The sequence below is a fragment of the Dama dama genome, chromosome 15 (genome assembly GCF_033118175.1).
Source record: "Dama dama isolate Ldn47 chromosome 15, ASM3311817v1, whole genome shotgun sequence".
Classification (NCBI taxonomy): Eukaryota; Metazoa; Chordata; class Mammalia; order Artiodactyla; family Cervidae; genus Dama; species Dama dama.
In genome coordinates, this window is record NC_083695.1 from 14,061,153 (window position 1) to 14,080,434 (window position 19,282).

The following is a 19,282-nucleotide window of genomic DNA, read 5'->3' on the forward strand; positions in this document are numbered from 1 at the left end:
CATTCTGTTCCTGTGTATGTTCAGGACAGAACCACATGCTTGTGCACATAACTACTTGGAGACCTGTTGATAGCAGTATTTGTTCACGATTGGAAACCAAATCATCCCAAATGCTTATGAGCAGAAAAATGGGCACATGTGGCAGTGTCGCACGGTGTGGTATTCTACAGCAGTATAAACAAATGACCCGAGTAAGAGTGTGGACTAATTTTGCAACATAATGTTGAGTAAGAACAGCAAGTTGGTACATTGCAATGTCACATCATTTTTTCCATAAAGCTCATAAGCAAAACTATTGAATAAAGATATACATATGTAACCTATCTTTTTAAAAGGAAATGGTAAGGAAATTGTGAACAGAAAATTCAACGTAAGTAACTTCTTGCTGGGGGGTAGGAGAATAGGATAGTAACGTGACGTACACATATAGGTGGAGCTACATAATTATTCTGGTTCTTCGGTTGACTAATAAGGTTGTATGCTTTTGTAAGTTTCAATAATCAAGATAATAAAAACAAAATAGATTGCTCAAAGGGCTATATATGTTCTCCAGCACCCCCTTTTAGAGAAACACACGGTGCAGGAAAGCAGCAGGTATGAAAGCCAGTCAGCAAGCTGGCCCCAGGCTGGTGTCTGGAAACAGGGATTTCAGAATCTCCTCCCACCCTAAGTGCCCAGAGCTAAGAGTGGCTCCCCAGTGCCTGCGTCCTGTGTGTGAGCAGTGTGGTTCACACTGAACATCTGCTCTCCTCTGGGGACTCGGGGTACCTGCCGGGCAGGTGTGTTCACATGATCACTGCCCGGTACAGAGTATCTCATGAGTATCTCACTCGGGGAATTAGCGCCCTGTGTCTTCCCAGGGTCCTGAAAGTGTTCCTGGTTTCCTCTAACCTTCATTCCTGGTTCTCCCTCTCCATGGCTTTTCCCTCTGACAGTTGCACTGCGTTCTCACAGTGCCCGGGAGTCCTAGTGAATTACTGAACCCAGGGAGGTCTTGGAGACCCCAACACAGCCTGTAACTTAGAATTGCCAACTTTGTTAGAAAACTTCTAGCAGGTTGACAGTTAAACAATAGTAGCCACATACACCCTCAGGTACACTTGCCATAATATAACTTGGAGCCCAAGTAGGGGATGGACTTAGTCGGGGTTGGTTGGTTACTTGTCAGAAGAGGCAGTCCGTGCAGGTTATGTGTTCTGGAGCAGTTTACAAAATAATTAATTGATTGCAAACTAGCTACCAGCATTACTAACAAGCTTGTGACAGTCACCGTGCACACACTGTCATAAAGAGTCCTTTTAACTTGTGTCTGGTTGGGTACTGAGCACTGAAGTAAAGATGATGTGGTCAGAATTTTCTCAATTATGTTTCCACTGGAGCAAATGACTGCTTTTCAAATGAAATTGGATAACCAGGTATCTGTTGTCTTTATCGTGTACATTACGTTTCTTCCAGAGATGTGTTACATCAGAATTTTGAGAGTTACAAGCCTGAGGTCCAGGAGTTGATTTGTGTGGCTGATCGTTTGGGATCCCTGATGCAATACGAAACTCCTGGTTTCCTGCCAAACAAGAGAATACACAGAGGTATTTTAAAATGATCTGAAAATGGAGCAAGGATGGTTAAACTGTGTTGTACTTTTGAAAAAGAATCGTTTGTTGTGCTTACTCAAAATCTCCATGTGACAAGAACAGAAATGAGTAGATTCATTCATACTGAATTCTGAGGGAAGAATGCTTCTGGCTTTGGCTCTTAGGCTGTTGCTTTGGTGTAGGTGTGGAACGTAGGTCGTCAGTTATTGCTTTAAGTCAGACAGCTCATCCACCAGAGCCATCTCCTTCCTGTAGGGTGAGGACGGGTTTGAACCTCAGTTCCTTCAGGATTGAGAGGATATAAGTCTGCAGTTGTCTCCAGTTTCCTCTAATAGAGCTGAGTTTTAGTTAGGCTGTCATGATGGTAATGCATCTCTGGTCTTGTTGAACTACCAATACTTGTGATTCTCTTTTAATATAATGATTCCTGAGTTGTTCATTGAGTTGTTGGTGAAGATCATTCCCTCTAAAGGGTACTTACAAACTCTGTTTTCCCCATATTTCCTTCTTTTAGCCATGGGTTTGGCAGCATTAGAAGTCATGCAAGCTGTACAGCGTACGTGGACAAATTCAAAGGTTCGAATGAATGGGAAAACACGGCTGATGCAGTGGAGAGACATGTTTGACATCGCAGTAAAATGGAGACGGTAACTGGCATTTAAATGAAAATAAACCAGAAGTCTAATCAATGTAGTATGATGTTAAATCTCCTCTAGTTAGTGGATTCTGAATCCCATTTTATTAACTAATGTGTGTGCATGTGCATTCAGTCATGTCTGACCCTTTGTGATCCCCCATGGACTGTAGCCTGCTAGGTTCCTCTGTCCATGGGATTTTCTAGGCAGGAATACTAGAGTGGGTTGCTATTTCCTCCTCCTTTATTAACTAATAGTAGACCTTATAAGTTATATTTCCTGCTGTTATTCATTTTCATGAGAAAAACACTGCTCTACTGGTAAACCTGCAATGACTTCTTACTTGGTCCAGTTGGAATATCTTTGAAATTTGCAGGTTTGTGTTTCATAGTTTTAGATGTAATGGGCTGAGAAGTTGTTTTCTCCCCACTTTCACAAAGACTTGTACATGTTTTATTTTTAATGCTTTTGAACATTTCTAGGTTTTATGAGGTCTTCATTTTTAATAAACTCTATTTTATAGGATTGCTGACCCAGACCAACCAGTGCTGTGGTTGGATCAAATGCCAGCACGAAGTCTCAGCAGAGGTTTTAACAACCACATCAATTTAATCAGGTATGAACATTCTGGTTATCTTTCCTATTTTCGTAGCAGTTTTTTAAAAATTAATTAGTTTAGTCTTGGCTGTGCTGGGTCTTTGTTGCTACATGCAGACTCTCTCTAGTTGTGGTACCCAGGCTTCTCGTTGTAGTGAGAAGTGGCTTCTCTTGTTGCAGAGTACAGGCTCTAGGTGTGCGGACTTCAGTCATTGCAGCAAGAGGGCTCGGTAGTTGTGGCTCGTGGACTTAGTTGCCCTGAGGCGTGTGGGATCTTCCCAGACCAGAGATCAAACCCCTGTCCCCGCATTGGCAGGCTGATTCTTAACAGCTGGACCACCAGGGAGGCCCAAGGAGATTATCTTAAATAATCACTTTACAGAGACTGCAGGCAACCCGTTTCTCCTTTCTTGGTGACCTTTGGACACAAATTAGCCCTGTACCTGCAGGGTCCTGCCTGCGTTCCTTTGAACTGGCCTGGGTGCAAAAAGAAATGTTGTGCCCCTTTTCCAATCTCTTTGATGCAGAGCTCAGTTGAAGGGTAGAATGCCAGATTTTTGCCTAGATGTCCATCTTTAAATGGTCCTAGAAAGTTATCTATTGTCATAGAAAGTACTTAGATGGATGACATTACAATACCATTATATTATATACTTATAATATTGTGGCTCAAAGAATTGTTGGAGTGAGGGAAAGGCCTCCCCCTTGCGCCACCCTGTAACACACAAAGGGTTTGGTTCAAAGACAACTGGATGCTAAGCTGCCTTCTTGGGAGGTTGAGCCAGGTTAACTGGAGAGCTTTTGTTTTGTCCAGAGGCTTCTGACAAGTTGGGCATGTGGGTGAAGTGTTCACCCTGTTATCCCACCCTCTCAATAAATGATGAGCAAATATTAAAGAGCAGCAGTTCCAAGGGGACCCACTGAATTTAATTTTAGCTAAATTTTACACGTATGGTAGTTTTATCACATTTAAAATGCTTCTAATTCCAGAAGCCTGAATCAAGAAAATATTCTACTACACAACTTCAACATTTGAGTTTAATGGAAATGTTATTAGGATATTTATTGTTTTGATTTCTAGAAAATAAATTTCCTTTCCCCTGTGACTTGTGTATTCATGTTTCTTACAGAATAATCTGTAACGTCTACAGGTAGACTCAACTAGCTTTAACCGAAGGCCACTCCCCATGTGCTGTGCTGCATGGCGGTGATATGGCAGTGAAGTACAGCTCCTGACTTCAGAAGACTCGTAGTTTAGTGAGGAAGGCAGGCCAGTGAGCTGCCTTTAATGCTGAGATTGTGCTGCTCATGTGTACAGGGTCCAGGGGTCCCAGTCCAGCCTCAGGTGATGCTGTTTGGATAGATGGAGAACAGAGAGAGGTGGATGACACGTGAACAACCACCCCTCACCACCAACCCTGACACCAGTGAGTTAGGCATAGTCAGGGAAGTACAACTGTGATTAGTTTATGGTTAAGGGGACTGTCAGAAATCAACCCTAGAAAGATAGGCAGTAGCCAAAACATAAATAGCTTTTTTTCCTCAACAAATAACTAACATACCCATGCAAAGTCATTTTCTGTCTGGAAGTGATAGCCATTCAGAGCTCAGAAGCAGAGATGTGACCTGAACAGAATCGTACATCTGGATGATCATTTTGGCCACAGGTGGCAAAGGCAGCGACTTCCCTTGGAGGGATAGGGAGTGGTTAGAAAGTTGTGTAACGTTTGGGTGCGCTGGTGCAGAGGTCTGGAAAGCTCTGTGAAAGTGAGCCGGAGGGGACGAGTGAACACGAGAAGCCAGGGTTGGAGCACTGGTGGTGGGTTAGAAGTGGGGGTGAGCATGCAGCTGCGGGGATGTGGTTGCCCCAGGAGGCCAGGAAGCCCCAGGGCAAAAAGCAGGTGAACATGTTTGGGAGCTGGAGTGAATTCCTGAACCTGATGTTTGATGCGCCAGTGGGGAGCCCAGGGAGCTGTGTCCAGGGAGTAGTTGGCTCTGTGTGCTGTTGGACACATGCGTCAGCGTGTTGGCCCTACATGAGGTTCTGGGCAGGTTTGTTGCTGCTGTTTTTAAAATAATTTATTTATTTATTTTTGGGGCTGCGCTGGGTCCTCATTGCTACAGGCTGGCTTTCTCTAGTTGCAGCGAGTGAGAGCGACTCTAGTCGCAATGCACAGAATTTTCATTGCAGTGACTTCTCTCGTTGTGGAGCACAGGCTCAGTAGTTGTGGCACACGGGCTTAGTCGGTCCGCAGCATGTGGAATCTTCCCAGACCGGGAATCAAACCTGTGTCCCCTTCATTGGCAGGTGGATTCTTATCCACTCTACCACCAGGGAAGTCTTGGGATAGTTTTGAAAATGGAGGTTGGGGTAGAAATGGGAGGAAAACACTACTTAGAGTGGTGGAGGGGATGAAGACAGTTAGTGAGTTACATGGTCAGAAGGAGTGTTAGCAGCTAACGCTGTCAGGAACACTGAGAGCAGTGATATGGCAGGACGGGGGGGGGGGGCATGTTGCTGGAAAAGGGGAGGGATTCTTAACGGTAAAGTGCCAAATAAGCCTGAGCCTCATTGAAGCACTTGAGAACTTTTCTTCTTGCTTTGGCATCTCGGCACTGAGTTTTTTTACCTTTCTTCCAGAGTACTTTCCGTTGCTGACCATCAGTTTTGCTCAGACAGGCGTTTGTTTCTCCCATTCTTTGACTGCAAGCAAACCAATGCCCCAAACCTCTTGGCTACATTATTCTCACAGCTCTCTTACTGTCCTTTTGAGTTAATGTTGCAATGAACATATCTCAATGTAAAAACATTCTCAACGTATATTTTTTTCTTAACAGGGGTCAGGTGATCAACATGAGATACCTGGAATATTTTGAGAAAATTCTTCATTTTATTAAAGATAGAATTCTAGTTTATCATGGGTAATCTTTCAATTTTCTTTTTCATGGTAATGGATAGATTTTATATATTTCTCATTAACTATATTTATGAAACTTGAAAACTATGCCTATTGACAGACTGAACAAAATATATCACATTTTTACATCGTGTTTAGAATCATAAAGCCTTTCATAATCATTTATGAACCTCCTTTTTAATAGCTTTACAAAATCCATGGACCTCAACTGAGTGTTTTTAATCTTGAAGTGCTGTGGCTTTTCTAGCCTCTCTCCTGTCTTTGAATTCAATGAAAGCAGAGTGTTTCTTTAAATTTCTTAATTAGGGATTAAATGGTGGATTTCCGCCTTAATACTCATTCTCCCTCAACTGAGAGTGTGCAGTGTAGATGGGACAGTGGACAAAAGGCCGGGGAGAAAGGATTCTGAAGGTTAGTTGTCACCAAGTAAATATAAAATTGGCATAAAAGCCTAGTAGGATACTTCCATTTGAGCAACTTTAGGAATAAAAAAAGTATACTTCTAATTTCATAGTCGGAATAGGAGAATCAAAAGTTTTCTAACCAAGCCCAGACCCATGTGTGTCCACATAGACACTGGCTGTCCATCCGTTCTGCTTTTCCCTGTTTCACGTCTGGACAGACTGCTGTTTCCCTAATTCTCATCTGTAGCCCAATACTTATTTGATTAAGCTATTCCATTATTTCGGTACTTTGGTTGTGGTCCACCATTTTGAATATTGAGCCAGTTGTAATTAAGGATTTATCTAAATTAAAGGTAATAGCATAATTAATTACTGATTTCTGTGTTAATTTTAATTGCTATCTCTCTCTCTTTCCCCTTTAAAGAGCTAATAATCCTAAAGGATTGTTGGAAGTTAGAGAAGCTCTGGAAAAGGTCCACAAAGTGGAAGACCTCCTTCCAATTATGAAGGTAAATTTATCATCAAAACCACAGTAGATGTTTTTAGGGGAAAGAATTAGTACTCTTTGAAAGAAAGAACTCATTATCATTAGAGGCATATTTGTTAATGTTATTAGTATTTTAAGTTTTATAAAGTGTGCCACTTAAAAACACTGATAAAAACACATCCTGAATAATAACCAAAATTAAAGCAGACCCTAGAAGGTAGGAAAATGCAATAAAGTAAACAAAGTCAGTTCAACTAAAGGTTTACAGAAAGAGAAGGAAGAAAATTAAGATAAGGAGGGAATGTGTGTAATGGGTGATGTGTCTTGAGTGACTGGATTCCCTCCCTGAAAGAGCAAGCATCTCAGATCCGTGTTTTAAAACCCAGCTGTGTTCTGTTCACTGGAAACACCTGCAACAAGATGATATTCAAAAAGTTTAAGGCTGAAAGGTCGGCCAGGTAAATGCTACTGGAGAAAAGCAGGTGTGGCAATATCAGTATCAGAAGTATTTGAATTGAAGATAAAGGGCCCATCAGGGGGAAATAATTATATTGTTTTAAAAGTATAATCCATTAAGAAATTAGAACTTTATGAACCTTTTCTCCAAACTACCCAAAATGTGCCCACAGCAGGTACATTTGATTTTTTTCAATTAATCAATTGACCTTTAGCATAAAACTTGAATAAATATTCTCCTTGTAGCTATAGTAGATAAGACTGATGTACATCGAGTGAATGTTAAGAAATTTCTATGAGTGACAAGGCTTACACATTTCTAAAGAATAACCAGGAGGCATCACGTCATGGACAAAGCCACGAGCTGACCCCGAGCCCCGGGTGCAGCCTGCTTTCTGGGCTGGGTAGTCTCTCCTGCTTCTACTCCAGGTTCTTGTGTGCTGATGAGCCTTGTTTCTGGCCGACGTGGTTATTTTGAGGGTCTCGTGAACTGAGGTGTGGTTCTCAGTCTTCTCAAAGCTGTCTTAACTCAGCAAACATGTTCAGATGGCCCCTTTACTGCACTAAAATCAAATCCATAAGAATGTATCCCACATACTCAAAAAATCCTTTGGAAAGTCACCACATGCTGTAAAGGAGTTCTGGAAGGTAAGTTGTTTATAGGCAAGAAGCAGTATGTCGGCATTCAGGCGTGTCTTCATGAGAAGCCGCAAAGAAGTAGCCCGTTGCTTGCACATGTGTGTGAAGTCTTGGTGAGTGTGGCGGCTCCAGAGGCAGCCCTGTAGCTCTCTGTCATTTGCTGACTCAAGTACCATGAGCTGTGACTTTGGTGATATGGTTTTCCATAATGGTAAACCACACTTAATAAAGTTCTGTACAATATACAGATATACTTTCCTCAGTTTATATGCTGTTTGCGTTTCTAAAAAAGTCAGTGGGTATTTCAGCTGTAACAAATATTTAGCGTTTGAGTGTAAAATGGAGTCTGATTCCAGGCCTAGGTAATTATTACATTATAAACAACTTCATCCATGTGCAAATCCAGTGGGAGTCATGCCCGTGTGACTGTTCCTTGCACCTTGTAACCACACTCTCCCCTGAATTCCCCAAATGTCCCCCAGGGGGCAGAATGGTCCCACCAAGCACTGCTAGATGCACCAGACAAAGAAACTGGAGCCTGACTCAGATTTTAGTCTTTAGCTTTCCCATGGGTATTTTCAGCATTTAAATTTACTATATTAGGCAGAATACAGAATCTGTTCAGGGATATTTTAACACATATATATGAAAGTGAAAAGTGAGAGCGTTAGTCTCTTAGTCATGTCCCACTCTTTGTGACCCACCAGGCTCCTCTGTCCATGGTATTCTCCAGGCAAGAATACTGGGGTGGGTTGCCATTCTCTTCACCAGGGGATCTTCCCAACCGGAGGACTGAACCCAGGTCTCCTGCATTGCAGGCAGATTCCTTACCGTCTGAGCCACCAGGGAAGCCCATAGTATGTATGTATGTATGTCTCTGTGTGTGTGTGTGTGTGTGTGTGTGTGTGTGTGTATTAAGAAAAGCATAATGCGCAAACGGCTTCAGTTGTGTGGAGAGCTGCTCGGGGCCCAGCATCACCCGCCCACCCAGTGTCTGGCTCCCAGCGCAGTCTCTGCCGGTGTGGCTGTATCTGGGAACGGCCATCTGACTGTGGCCTTGCACGCCGTGCCTCCACCCAGGCTGCGTGTGTCCTGGTGCTCCTAAAGGCACACACAGAAGTAAATAAAGATATGCCTTTGTGTTTAAAGTGCTTGTTGAATGTGATGCCCTGACAGGTTCTTCTGAGATACACGATGTGCTTCTGCCAAACAGCCAAGTTCAGAGGGACCTCAGTTCCCCTCTGGGCAACTGGTTAGTGAGTTAGGGGACTGGATGTCCTGAGGGCCTGGACCCCTGTTTCCATGTGCAGCTCAGGCAGGACCTCAGCTTGCCTCATCTCACCACCTGGGTTTCCTCACCTGTGAGGTTGAGATCGTGGCCTGTCTCATAGGCATGCTGGGAGCATTAGAGAGAATTGACGCACACCCTTAAGTGTTAGCATGTTCTGCTGCTGAAAGCCCTTGTCCCCATACAAAGATATCTCTCTCAGCCCCTGCTGCCAGCCGTCCTGCCCACATCCACACATCGTCACCCTTCCCTGCACCTTAGTGATGCCCGCTGGCCGCTGTTTTCAGACAGCCTCTGCCTCCAGTGTGTTTTGTGAAGCACAACCTGTTTTTATTTTACCATCGATTCTCTTACTCAAGTCTGTCAATCCTAAAAACTGTTGGCTACACTCAGTAACCGAATTTGGGGAGAGTGTCTCTGGAGCAGTGACAACACCTATTTATTGGCTTTCAGTTTGTCAGAAGTGTTTTAAACAGAAAGCTGTGTTCATACTCATCACCCTTAAGAGCCACTGTCATCTCTCATTCCTTTAGAATACTCTGCTTTGTTACTCTGTGGTCTGCACAGTTGGGGTATGTGCATGTGTGTGTATAAAATTCTCGGTTGACAAAATTCTGAGTACTTTTCAGACAGATAGGAGTCTACTTGGAGGAAGCACTAGCAAAAATACATGGTGCTATTTTGAATTGTAGGATGTTGAATACGGCTATTCTGCTAAGTGTCAAAAGTTTCTGCCAATTAAGATGAACAAGAGAAAAGACCCAAAGGGAGCTCTCAGGAGTGAGAGTTGCCATTGAAGGAAGGCTATGTGCCTTTTGCTCTGAGGTTCTCTTCTGGCCTCTGGCAGGGGCGGTGGGGAGTGTGACTTGGGCTGAGAGAGTGGATGGGGGCATACGGGCAGGCGTAGGCATCCTGGACACTAACTGCCAGGACAGAGGACACGATGTCTTGCATTCTCTGAGCCTTCTTAGAAACATCAAAGTCAGAGTTGGCGCTGCAGATTGGGAATTTACAATGAATCTCACTAGTAATGTGAATTTTCTTTTTCCTTGAAAGCAGTTTAATACTAAAACAAAGGATGGGTTCACTGTGAACACCAAAGTTCCCAGCCTCAAAGACCAAGGGAAGGAATATGATGGCTTCACGATTACGATTACAGGAGACAAGTACGTGTGCTTCCTAAGTGTGGGTGTACGGGGGCGGCAGGCATCAGAAAGCGTGCAGACGCCTGGTGTTGCCAGAGGAGGTTTGACATTCTGGGCTTTCGCTGTCTCCTGAAATGGAGATTATCAAGGTCCAGTGTATCACTAGAACCAGCTTTTTTAAAGCTTGTTGTGAGGAAGACTTTTACCAATTAAGTGAAAAAAAGATGAGAGATTGGCAGATTGAAGGCTGTTATTCGAATTTTAAGTATAGTTTTAATTCATTGTGGGAGTATATTTTATTAAAAATTTAGAATATAGATAAGCAAAGAGAAAAAATTTTAAATCATTGTTTCCTTTAAAAACTGAGATTATACTGTACATATTGTTTTATAACCTGTTTCTTTTCTACCCTTGCTATGAATGTTTTCCCATACCTTATTCTTAAAAGCATTTTTAAAAATTGCATAGTATTCTATTTTGGGGATACTTGTCACTGATCATTTAGGATGTTTCCCACTCTTTCAGCTTATATAATAGCACCAAAAGAAAATTTGTGTTAATAATCATTTTATGTCCGTCTGAAATACAGACTTCACCTCGGAGCCTCCACATCCTTGAGCTTGGGTGGAATGATCTTGACCCTCCCCAGTCGTTGCCCCCTCCACAACACGCGTTCCTCAGTTGCCGCCCTGAGCTCCAGCACATCTGCCTCAGGGGTGTCTGGCAGCTCAGCATTGGTCCCCATGTCCTCTCAGCCCCTCTGCCTCCTGGCCTCTTGCTTCCTTGTCAAAACTCACACCAGCCTTCAGGGAGAAACATCATTTAGCAAAGATGCTGTGACTCTCCCATTTCTTTGAGGTCTCCATCTCTACCCCAAACCACTTATCAAAGCACCTTCCCAATAAAGATGGTTCTCCTCACATAAAAGGAATTCCAGGGTTTTCTACTGATGTAAAATTATTTTCTCCTTCCTCTTCACCCACCCATGATGAAGTTCCCAGCTGAAATGGAACTACTAAGTTAGAGTACATAAATCCTTCCCCCAAACATAGCATCTTCCTCAGCCATCTCTTTTCATTCCATTTGTTGTCAGTCTTGCTTGGGGCCTCTGACCCCCACAAGGACTCATGACTCGTATCTCCATCCCTGGTCTCCTGGTGCCTGACCAGTGCTTCAGTGGGCTGCACCCCACTGGGTGTTTCCCTGGATCCAAAAATCCCTCCCTAGTCCGTACCCTGCCATTGCCTGTTAACACTGAAATCATCTCCCCTGCCAGACAGGCAAATCCTTTTATAGTAATGGCCTCGAACAATAACTTCCTGCTTTACCTGAAGCACTTTCCTGCCAGAACCAGGCCTGCCTCGATGACTTATTCCCCGAGGTCACCTCCTACCTCTTGGGTCTCTTTCACTCACATCCTCATCTTGAAGACCCAAGTTCTGGCCCCTTTTTCCACAAAGCATTTTCTGTTTTCTTCCACATCTTCCAAATTAGATCAACTTTCTCCTCTGAACCTCTGATCAACTGTTATGGCCTTACGCATGGACTGCTAATAATCTGTGACCTTGTTTCCCCCTCCTTTCCTCGATAAAGACAGCTGCTTTGCCTGGTTGTTCTTCAAAGCATCTAAGGACTATCTTCAGCATTTTGGTACTGGTGTTATACAGTAAATACCTGTTGCATGGAAGTTTTATCCTCCACAGGGCCTCACATGGAGCTGCACATGCAGCAGAGCTTTAAACAATGAAAGCACGGAGGCCCAGAGCTTGTTTTCTGTGCACAGCCCCGGCTCCTGCTCTTCTGATGTAATAGGGTGATTGTCTGATAAAATTGAAACACATTGAAATATGTTGTACTCTGTGTAGTTATTTCCTCCTCCATTGGCCTAAGCTCGTAAAAGACGTACATATGAACCTAGAGCCTATTATACAGATTGAAGTTAAGTCAAAAAGAGAAAAACAGCTGTCTTGTTTTAACACACATATATATGGAATCTAAAAAGGTGGCACTGATGACCCTGTCCTCAGGGCAGGAACAGAGACACAGACATAGAGCAAGGACTTGCAGACACGGCAGGGGAAGGAAAGGGAGGGACGAATCGAGAGGGTAGCATTGACATGTCTGCATCAGCGTGTGTAAAACATGGCTGGTGAGGAGCACAGGGGCCTCAGCTCAGCGCCATGCGGTGACCTGGGGGTGGGATGCGGGTGGTGGGAGGGAGGTTCAGGAGGGAGAGGATGTCCGTATACTTATGGCTGACTCATGTTGTTGTATGGCAGAAACCAGCACAACGTTGTAAAGCTATTATCCCCCAATTAAAAATTAAAATTAAAAACATGTGTTTTTTAAAAAATACATATGGTTAAACTGAGCAAAACCTGTTTGTGAATAGGCCGCCTGTTAGGAGACACGCCTCGGCAGTCTGCTCAGAAAGGCGCCGACATGCCTCGCGTGTCCTGCCACGTCCCCGAGTGCCACCCTGCTGCTCCCCCACACCCTGCCACCCCCTGTGTTTATAATTGTATAATACATGCCTCTGACATACATTCTTGTATTTTTAGGGTTGGCAATATACTATTTTCTGTGGAAACTCAAACCACAGAAGAGAGAACACAATTGTATCACGCCGAAATAGATGCACTTTATAAAGATCTAACAGCAAAAGGAAAAGTACTGATTCTCTCATCAGAACTTGGGGTAGGTTTCTGTTTGTCTTCATTTTATCCAGGCTGCTTATGATTCTTTTGTCCTCTTTCATTGGAATCGTACATTTATGGTTGAAATCAGCTTTAAATAACCTTTATTTAATAAGAAGTAATAAGAAATAAACTTTAAACATTTCTTTTAACATTCTTATAGAGACAATTCCTGTATTTAATAACTACAGAAACTGAGAAAGTGGAATGTATGTAGTTACTGTGTTATACTATCATAAATTAGAGCCTTGTCAATATTTAAGTGTATAGGTTGTCCGTGATGGACGGGACTGTTTCCTGGACTGCAACCTCCTCCACCATTGCTTTCTGATTCAACGGGGAGCTACATCCTGCTCCCAAGGAGCTACAATGTCACTTGCATGATTGTAGCTGTCACTGTGGAGAGTATAGTGGGGTGCTCCATCCACATTCTGGAATGGAGGCCCATGGCTTTTGGAAAGTTCCTTTATTTCTCTGGACTTTATTCAGTTTATACATATAATTGGAGGCAACCCACTCCAGTTTTCTTGCCTGGAGAATCCCACGGACAGAGGAGCCTGGTGGGCTATAGTTTATGGGGTCACAAAGAGTCACACACAGCTTAAGAGATTTAGCACGCACACATACATATAATTAAGTATACTGATCACCTAAATTTCAGTGGCGGGAGGTGGGTGGAGGGTGGGGGGAGGGGTGATGCTAATCAGAATCTTGGAGTAGAGAGGCATGTAGTTTGAGAAAGTATATACAATATTAATAAGCACTTTGTTTTATTTTAATCCTAATGTATATTTTGACTTTGCAAATAATGTTATAGACCAAAACAGATATCTACCTTTATCAGAAAAAGGTTGCCGTTTTGAAGGCAGCTGGGAGCATACTGCTCAAAACTAAACTGTACATATATCCTTTCATTAGAAAAAAATGATGTGAAAGAGTATAAAATGTTCAGGGATATGAAAAGTAGGTCCTTGCAGGAGAAGAATGAAATAATCCTCTTCCTAATCAATGATTCTGCTGTGTCTTGTCACCTCATAAAAATGAGTTTATAGTCTATTATTTAAGTTCACGAGCACATATCTTTTTTTCCTAGGAGGCTGATGCTGTTTGCAACTTAATCTTATCCTTAGTTTACTATTTTTATAATTTAATGCCGCTCTCTCGTGGATCCAGGTGGGTGATAGCCTGTAATCTGACAGTTTTGTAGTGAAGAACACTCGCCTTTTGCTTACATTTGCAGTGGGTATGAGTACAGGTATCCTAGCAATGGCGAGAACCCCCCTTTGTTTTTCCAAAGTCCACCTGAAAGTGATGTCCTTGATCTACTGCGTCATCAAGGATTCTGGAAGGTAGTTCTGGTAGAAGGTTCTTGGTGTTTACAGGCTGGAGCTCATTCATTCACAAAAATGTATCCAAATCTCACTCTGTGCACACATGCGCTCACTGTGCTTTAATTCCTGGTGTTTGCCCAGACTGTTACCCTGCCGCCCCCATATTTTGGCCATTAATTGACCTTTAGCCCTAATGTGTAATGCTTTTGCATCACCAACCATCCCAAAGTATTATTACTGTTATAAATGAATTCTACTTAGCAAATTCATCAGGAGTCTTTCAAGTGTCATTCAAACAAGGGTGTGTCTGTAGAGCTTTCTTTTCATTCTCTTTTATTTGGTACCATGTACAGCGAATCACGTGAATGGCGTATGCTGTTGTTAGCACATGTTTGAATTTAAGATGTTTTGGTCAAAATCATATACTTAAGTGTGTTGATCTCTGACTAATACTTTAGAAAGTAAAACTCTCCTAAATGTGGTAGTAAGTTTTCTTATACTATTAAAAAAGCACTGAAAGTTGGGCACCACTCTGTGGTGATGGATGGAAACTAGGCTGGTGGAGATCACTCTGTCATGTAGACAAGTGTGCACCTGGAACTTACAAAATGAAAGTGGCCTTGAAGTAAAATCGGAACAGAAATATTGTACCTTCAGCACAACTGTTACAGGAATGCTAACTAGATCTATAACGTGCAGGGGCCTCCGTGTGCCCTGTTCATCCACCACTTGCAGACACTGTGCGTGCATGTGTTCACACAGCAGCTTGTGGGCTTCTGTGTCACCTGAGAAGGAGGTCCAGTCATCCCCGTCTCCCCCTCAGCCCCCGCACCTGTCCAGTCCCTGACTAAGTCTCATTGACTCTGCCTCCTAAACCTCTCCTTGGCTCAGGTGCCAACCCAGTGGCGTGGTGCACAGTGCCAGCTCCTCCCGGCCCTGGTTTACCATGGCCTCGTCACCTTTCCTGTCATCTGCCCTCTCTCCATCCTGACTCTGGCCCCTCCACCACACCCCCTGCTTGTCCACACACCTCCTGCCCCTCCCAGCCAGCCCCCTTCCTGCCCTCTCTCCGTCTGTTGCCCTGCCCACGGCCTTCAAAGACAGAGTGCATGTGTCCATGGCCTCTGTGAGGGCTTCCCTGATAGGTGGCTGCAGGGCTGGTGGCCACGTGCAGAGGCGAGAGCTCTGTCTTGGCTGTCTCCGTCCTGGGGTGCCTCTCATAAAGCACACAGCTGGCGTCATAATAAGAATGTCAGAGCCCAGAGTGAGTCTGGACATGCCAGGAAGGAAGTGCACATACCCAGCCTTCAGACCAGTCTGTTAGTACTTTCTGAGATGTGTTCTTTTTCTTCTTTGGGGCCAAAGTTTTTATTGTTAAACTCTAATAATATGTTTGCATTTACAAAGCATATTATATATATGCATTTTAAATCCAAGCCTCATGCAGTTAAAAATAGAAGCAAGCAAGGACTTCCCTGGCAGTCCAGCTGTTAAGACCCCGTGCTTCCAATGCAGGGGGCTTAGATTCAGTCCCTGGTTGGGGAACTAAGATCCCACATGCCATGTGATGTGGCAGATAATGAATTTTTTAAAATAATAGAAAGAAGGCACATTTTCTAATTCAGTGTTTCATAAGAATAGGAAAACCAATTTAAAAAAAACTCATCATTAAAAGAAACTTTTTGTCTCAGAAAAATATTATTGTTATACATTTACCCCTAAATTAGTAAACCAGTAAATATTTTTCTTAGTATATTAGCAAATATTTTTAGAACAAATGAAAATATTCTTATGTTTGATGTCCAAAGAATTGTTAAAAGAAATACAATGTCATCTTTTAGGATGGGAAATCCATGGTGAGCTCTAATGTGGTAACCGTCTGTGGCCTGGACTGACTGGTAATTGTTCTCTATCTGAATAGTGTGATCGCTTACTCAGTGATTGTGGGAGCGCTGATGGCAAGTGGAAAAGAAGTAGCAGGAAAAATTCCCAAAGGGAAGGTATGTTGGAGCTGGAGCCAGAAGGGAAACGGTTTCAATCCCAGTCTGTGGAGTTTTATGTTAAGACACACAAATGAACTGAATCCCAAAGGGACCCTCCCCTCCATCTTTAACCACATTCTTAAATCTTTCTTTTTCAGTTGGTTGACTTTGAAGCTATGACTGCCCCTGGTTCAGAGGCCTTTAGCAAAATAGCTAAAAGCTGGATGAACTTGAAAAGGTAACTGCTTGATAGGGGTCAACAAAAGGAAGTGAAACTGGAATTGTGCTCATTTTTATGGGCTATGATTATATAATGAATTTAATCTGCTTTTCAAGGTTACTGTTTTTTTGTTGTCATTTATGGCCCCTTAACAGGTGAGTGTATGGATAAAAATGAATAATGAATAAAATAAGGGAGCCAGTTTGTGAAGGAAGGGTTACAGATGTCTCATTTATATAGTCAGATATTCCTGTCTCTTGGCTCATTGGTCCTTTGTCCCAGACTTGCAGGGTCAGTATTCAGGAGTGATTTTGAAAGCTGAGCTGGGCCTGACTCAGAGTTCCCTGGGTGGTGGCCCCTGCCTTTCAGCTGCATTTTTCCTGTGCTCTTTGTTTGGGGAAGGTGGTGCTTTACTGTGATTTAGGTACAAAATACATAGGAGTCAGGGAAAGCTGCAAGAAATTACCCCTGATGGTTACCGTGGGAGGGCCCAGTACTACAATCTTTCCTGACTCTTGTTTTCAAAAGCACCACACCATATATATGTATATATATGCTGAAATTAAACTCACAGGTGCTTAATTTTGTTGTTGTTCAATCCTAAGTCATGTCCAGCTCTTTGCAACTTCATGGGCTGCAACACCCTAAGTTCCTCTGTCCTCCACTATCTCCTCGAGTTTGCTCAAATTCATGTCCATTGAGTCTATGATGCCATTCAACCATCTCATCTGCCGCCACCTTCTCCTTTTGCCTTTAATCTTTAAGCACATCTCACTATTTAACCTTATTGACTCTTGCTCCTTCTCCATGTTTTTTTTTAATATCATAGAAACTTCCAGTTTTAGTTTTCCATATCTGTTCAACATAGCAACCACTCTAAAAATCACTGGATAATCTGTGCTCTGTTTAAAACGGAAGTTTGTCTCTGTAAGATACTTTGGTCCCATTTGTAAGTATTCCATTAGCTTTGTAATAAAAACTCCTTTAACAGTTATACCTCCTTCTAGTGTATTTTTGTCTCGGGTTTACTAGTTTACATATGTTTTAGTAATATGACCATAAGGTCAAAGGCCTTGCCTCTGTTTCCTGCATAATTTTACAGTATTGATCTTTCAACAACTCTTTGAGGAAAAAATAGCAACGCCACCTTACATTATGCAGCTACAGGTTCACAATGTAATTGACAACCATTCCATACTCCTTACCAGGAGTAAGTAACTCTGGGAGTTAGGAATACCGTCCTTCTTGCTGCAAATACAGGGAAGTGGGTCTGAGAGGAACCACTAAAGCCGATAAGGATCAAGGCTGGACCCAAAACATGTGTCTTCAGGTTCCATGTCTAGCGTGCGTCTCGGAGGGATGTGTGTGGGCAACACTCACTATGTAAGTCAGAGATTGATTTTCTTTCCGAAGACTGGTTGAATTTACCTGCATCTCGTGATGGGAGCCTGCTAATACCCCAGTGACTGCTGCAACAGGATCTGCTGTGCTCACAGGTCCCCCTGATATGTGATGTTGTCTGATGTCACACATGTGGAGTACTGCAAAGTGAATATTGTAATAGGAATTGATATAATGTAAGCTTTGCCTTTTTTGGTAAAATTGTGTTGATTTTCACACCCTTTCTTTGCATTTTTCTCTTTCAGTATTTCACCTTCTTATAAGACTCTTCCGTCCGTGTCAGAGACGTTCCCAACATTAAGATCGATGATCGAGGTGCTAAACACAGACTCCTCTCCACGCTGTCTTAAGAAACTCTAGTTACGCTGTGGTATTTATACAAGTAAAGGGCCGGGCCTCTTGCTTCTTAAGTTATTTTTTAAAACATGGAATTATAAAGAAATTAGGTCCTTTATTACTTTTGATACCAATTTTTGATAGGAATTGAATACTTGAAATCATTTTATTTACCTTTCTGAACCATAACAGAAATCATGAAAGAAGGTTTTGAGGGGACAGAAGAGCTCTGTGTCTGGGAGGGGAGGCATTTGCCTTAGCCAGTGGCCTCTTGGTTTCCACTTACAAAGTCATACGACTCCTTCCTCACGGCGAAAAAAGTTTACTCCAAAAATTAACAATTAAAGGGAACAAAAGCTACAACAAAACAGGAGTGTTTTCATTCCTTTAAAGATCTGAATATTTTTCAAAGACCTTTTTATGCACACTGTGATAAGGCATCTTGTTTTCAACTGACATCGTCCTCACGTGTGGGCTCTCCGTTTTGTTTGAACCGTGGAAGATTCGTGGCCGTCAGCATGCCTGGAGCTCATGACCTGGGACACTTACGTTGAATGATACAAACAGTATTTGCCAGTGACTCAAACACTGAATTATTGAAACATGTTTTATTTGTTTTTTTCCTCTTTATTGGAAGAAATAAACGGGGTGATTTCTATAAATCACCAGTTTTTGACACTGGATTATGTATGTTTTTATTTTGTGAACGAGTTTCACTTTGAGGTATAAGAACAGTCAGAAAATTGCTGACTTTCTTTTGCAGGCAGGGTAAATGACAGTGCATAAATGGGTTCAGTTAAACACCATTTCCAGTCATTTTCATTTTTCTTTGTTCTCTGTTAAAAAGTTAAGCTAGTCACTGCTTTCTGTTCTTTAGTTTCTGTCTCGCAGACTCTTGTGAGCAGGACACAGCAGTGTCTGCATGTCTGCAGGCGTCCATGCTCGGCAGAGACTCCACACTGGCACTTGCAGCGTTAACAGCAGAAGGCGGCTCTTTGGACAGATAGGACCTGCCCTTTGGACAGGTGCTGTTCTGGGCACTGACGTGCGCTTCAAAACATCGAGATGTGGCTCGTGTTCTCCTCTCATCTGGATGGTGATACAAATCGTCAGGCACACCTCATTTTATAAAGAGAGCTCACACCCACAGTCAGC

The 19,282-nt window shown here is 42.8% G+C and overlaps 1 protein-coding gene across 6 annotated transcripts in view; it reads left to right on the forward strand.

Annotated features, from left to right (window-relative positions):
- The window catches only part of TTC13 (tetratricopeptide repeat domain 13), a 75,947-nt gene extending 57,137 nt beyond the window's left edge, over positions 1-18,810 (forward strand). For 3 of the 6 annotated variants that reach the window (XM_061161509.1, XM_061161511.1, XM_061161513.1), the window contains 11 exons: positions 1,456-1,586; positions 2,107-2,239; positions 2,751-2,843; positions 5,663-5,746; positions 6,571-6,655; positions 10,073-10,182; positions 12,723-12,858; positions 13,951-14,030; positions 16,110-16,188; positions 16,329-16,408; positions 18,037-18,810. In XM_061161509.1, coding sequence (XP_061017492.1) covers positions 1,456-1,586; positions 2,107-2,239; positions 2,751-2,843; positions 5,663-5,746; positions 6,571-6,655; positions 10,073-10,182; positions 12,723-12,858; positions 13,951-14,030; positions 16,110-16,188; positions 16,329-16,408; positions 18,037-18,151 — 1,126 coding nt within the window. In that variant the 3' untranslated portion in view covers positions 18,152-18,810. The remainder of the gene's footprint in view (positions 1-1,455; positions 1,587-2,106; positions 2,240-2,750; positions 2,844-5,662; positions 5,747-6,570; positions 6,656-10,072; positions 10,183-12,722; positions 12,859-13,950; positions 14,031-16,109; positions 16,189-16,328; positions 16,409-18,036) is intronic. The other 3 variants (XM_061161510.1, XM_061161512.1, XM_061161514.1) reach the window with 1 other exon arrangement.
- The last annotated feature ends 472 nt before the right edge of the window (positions 18,811-19,282 follow it).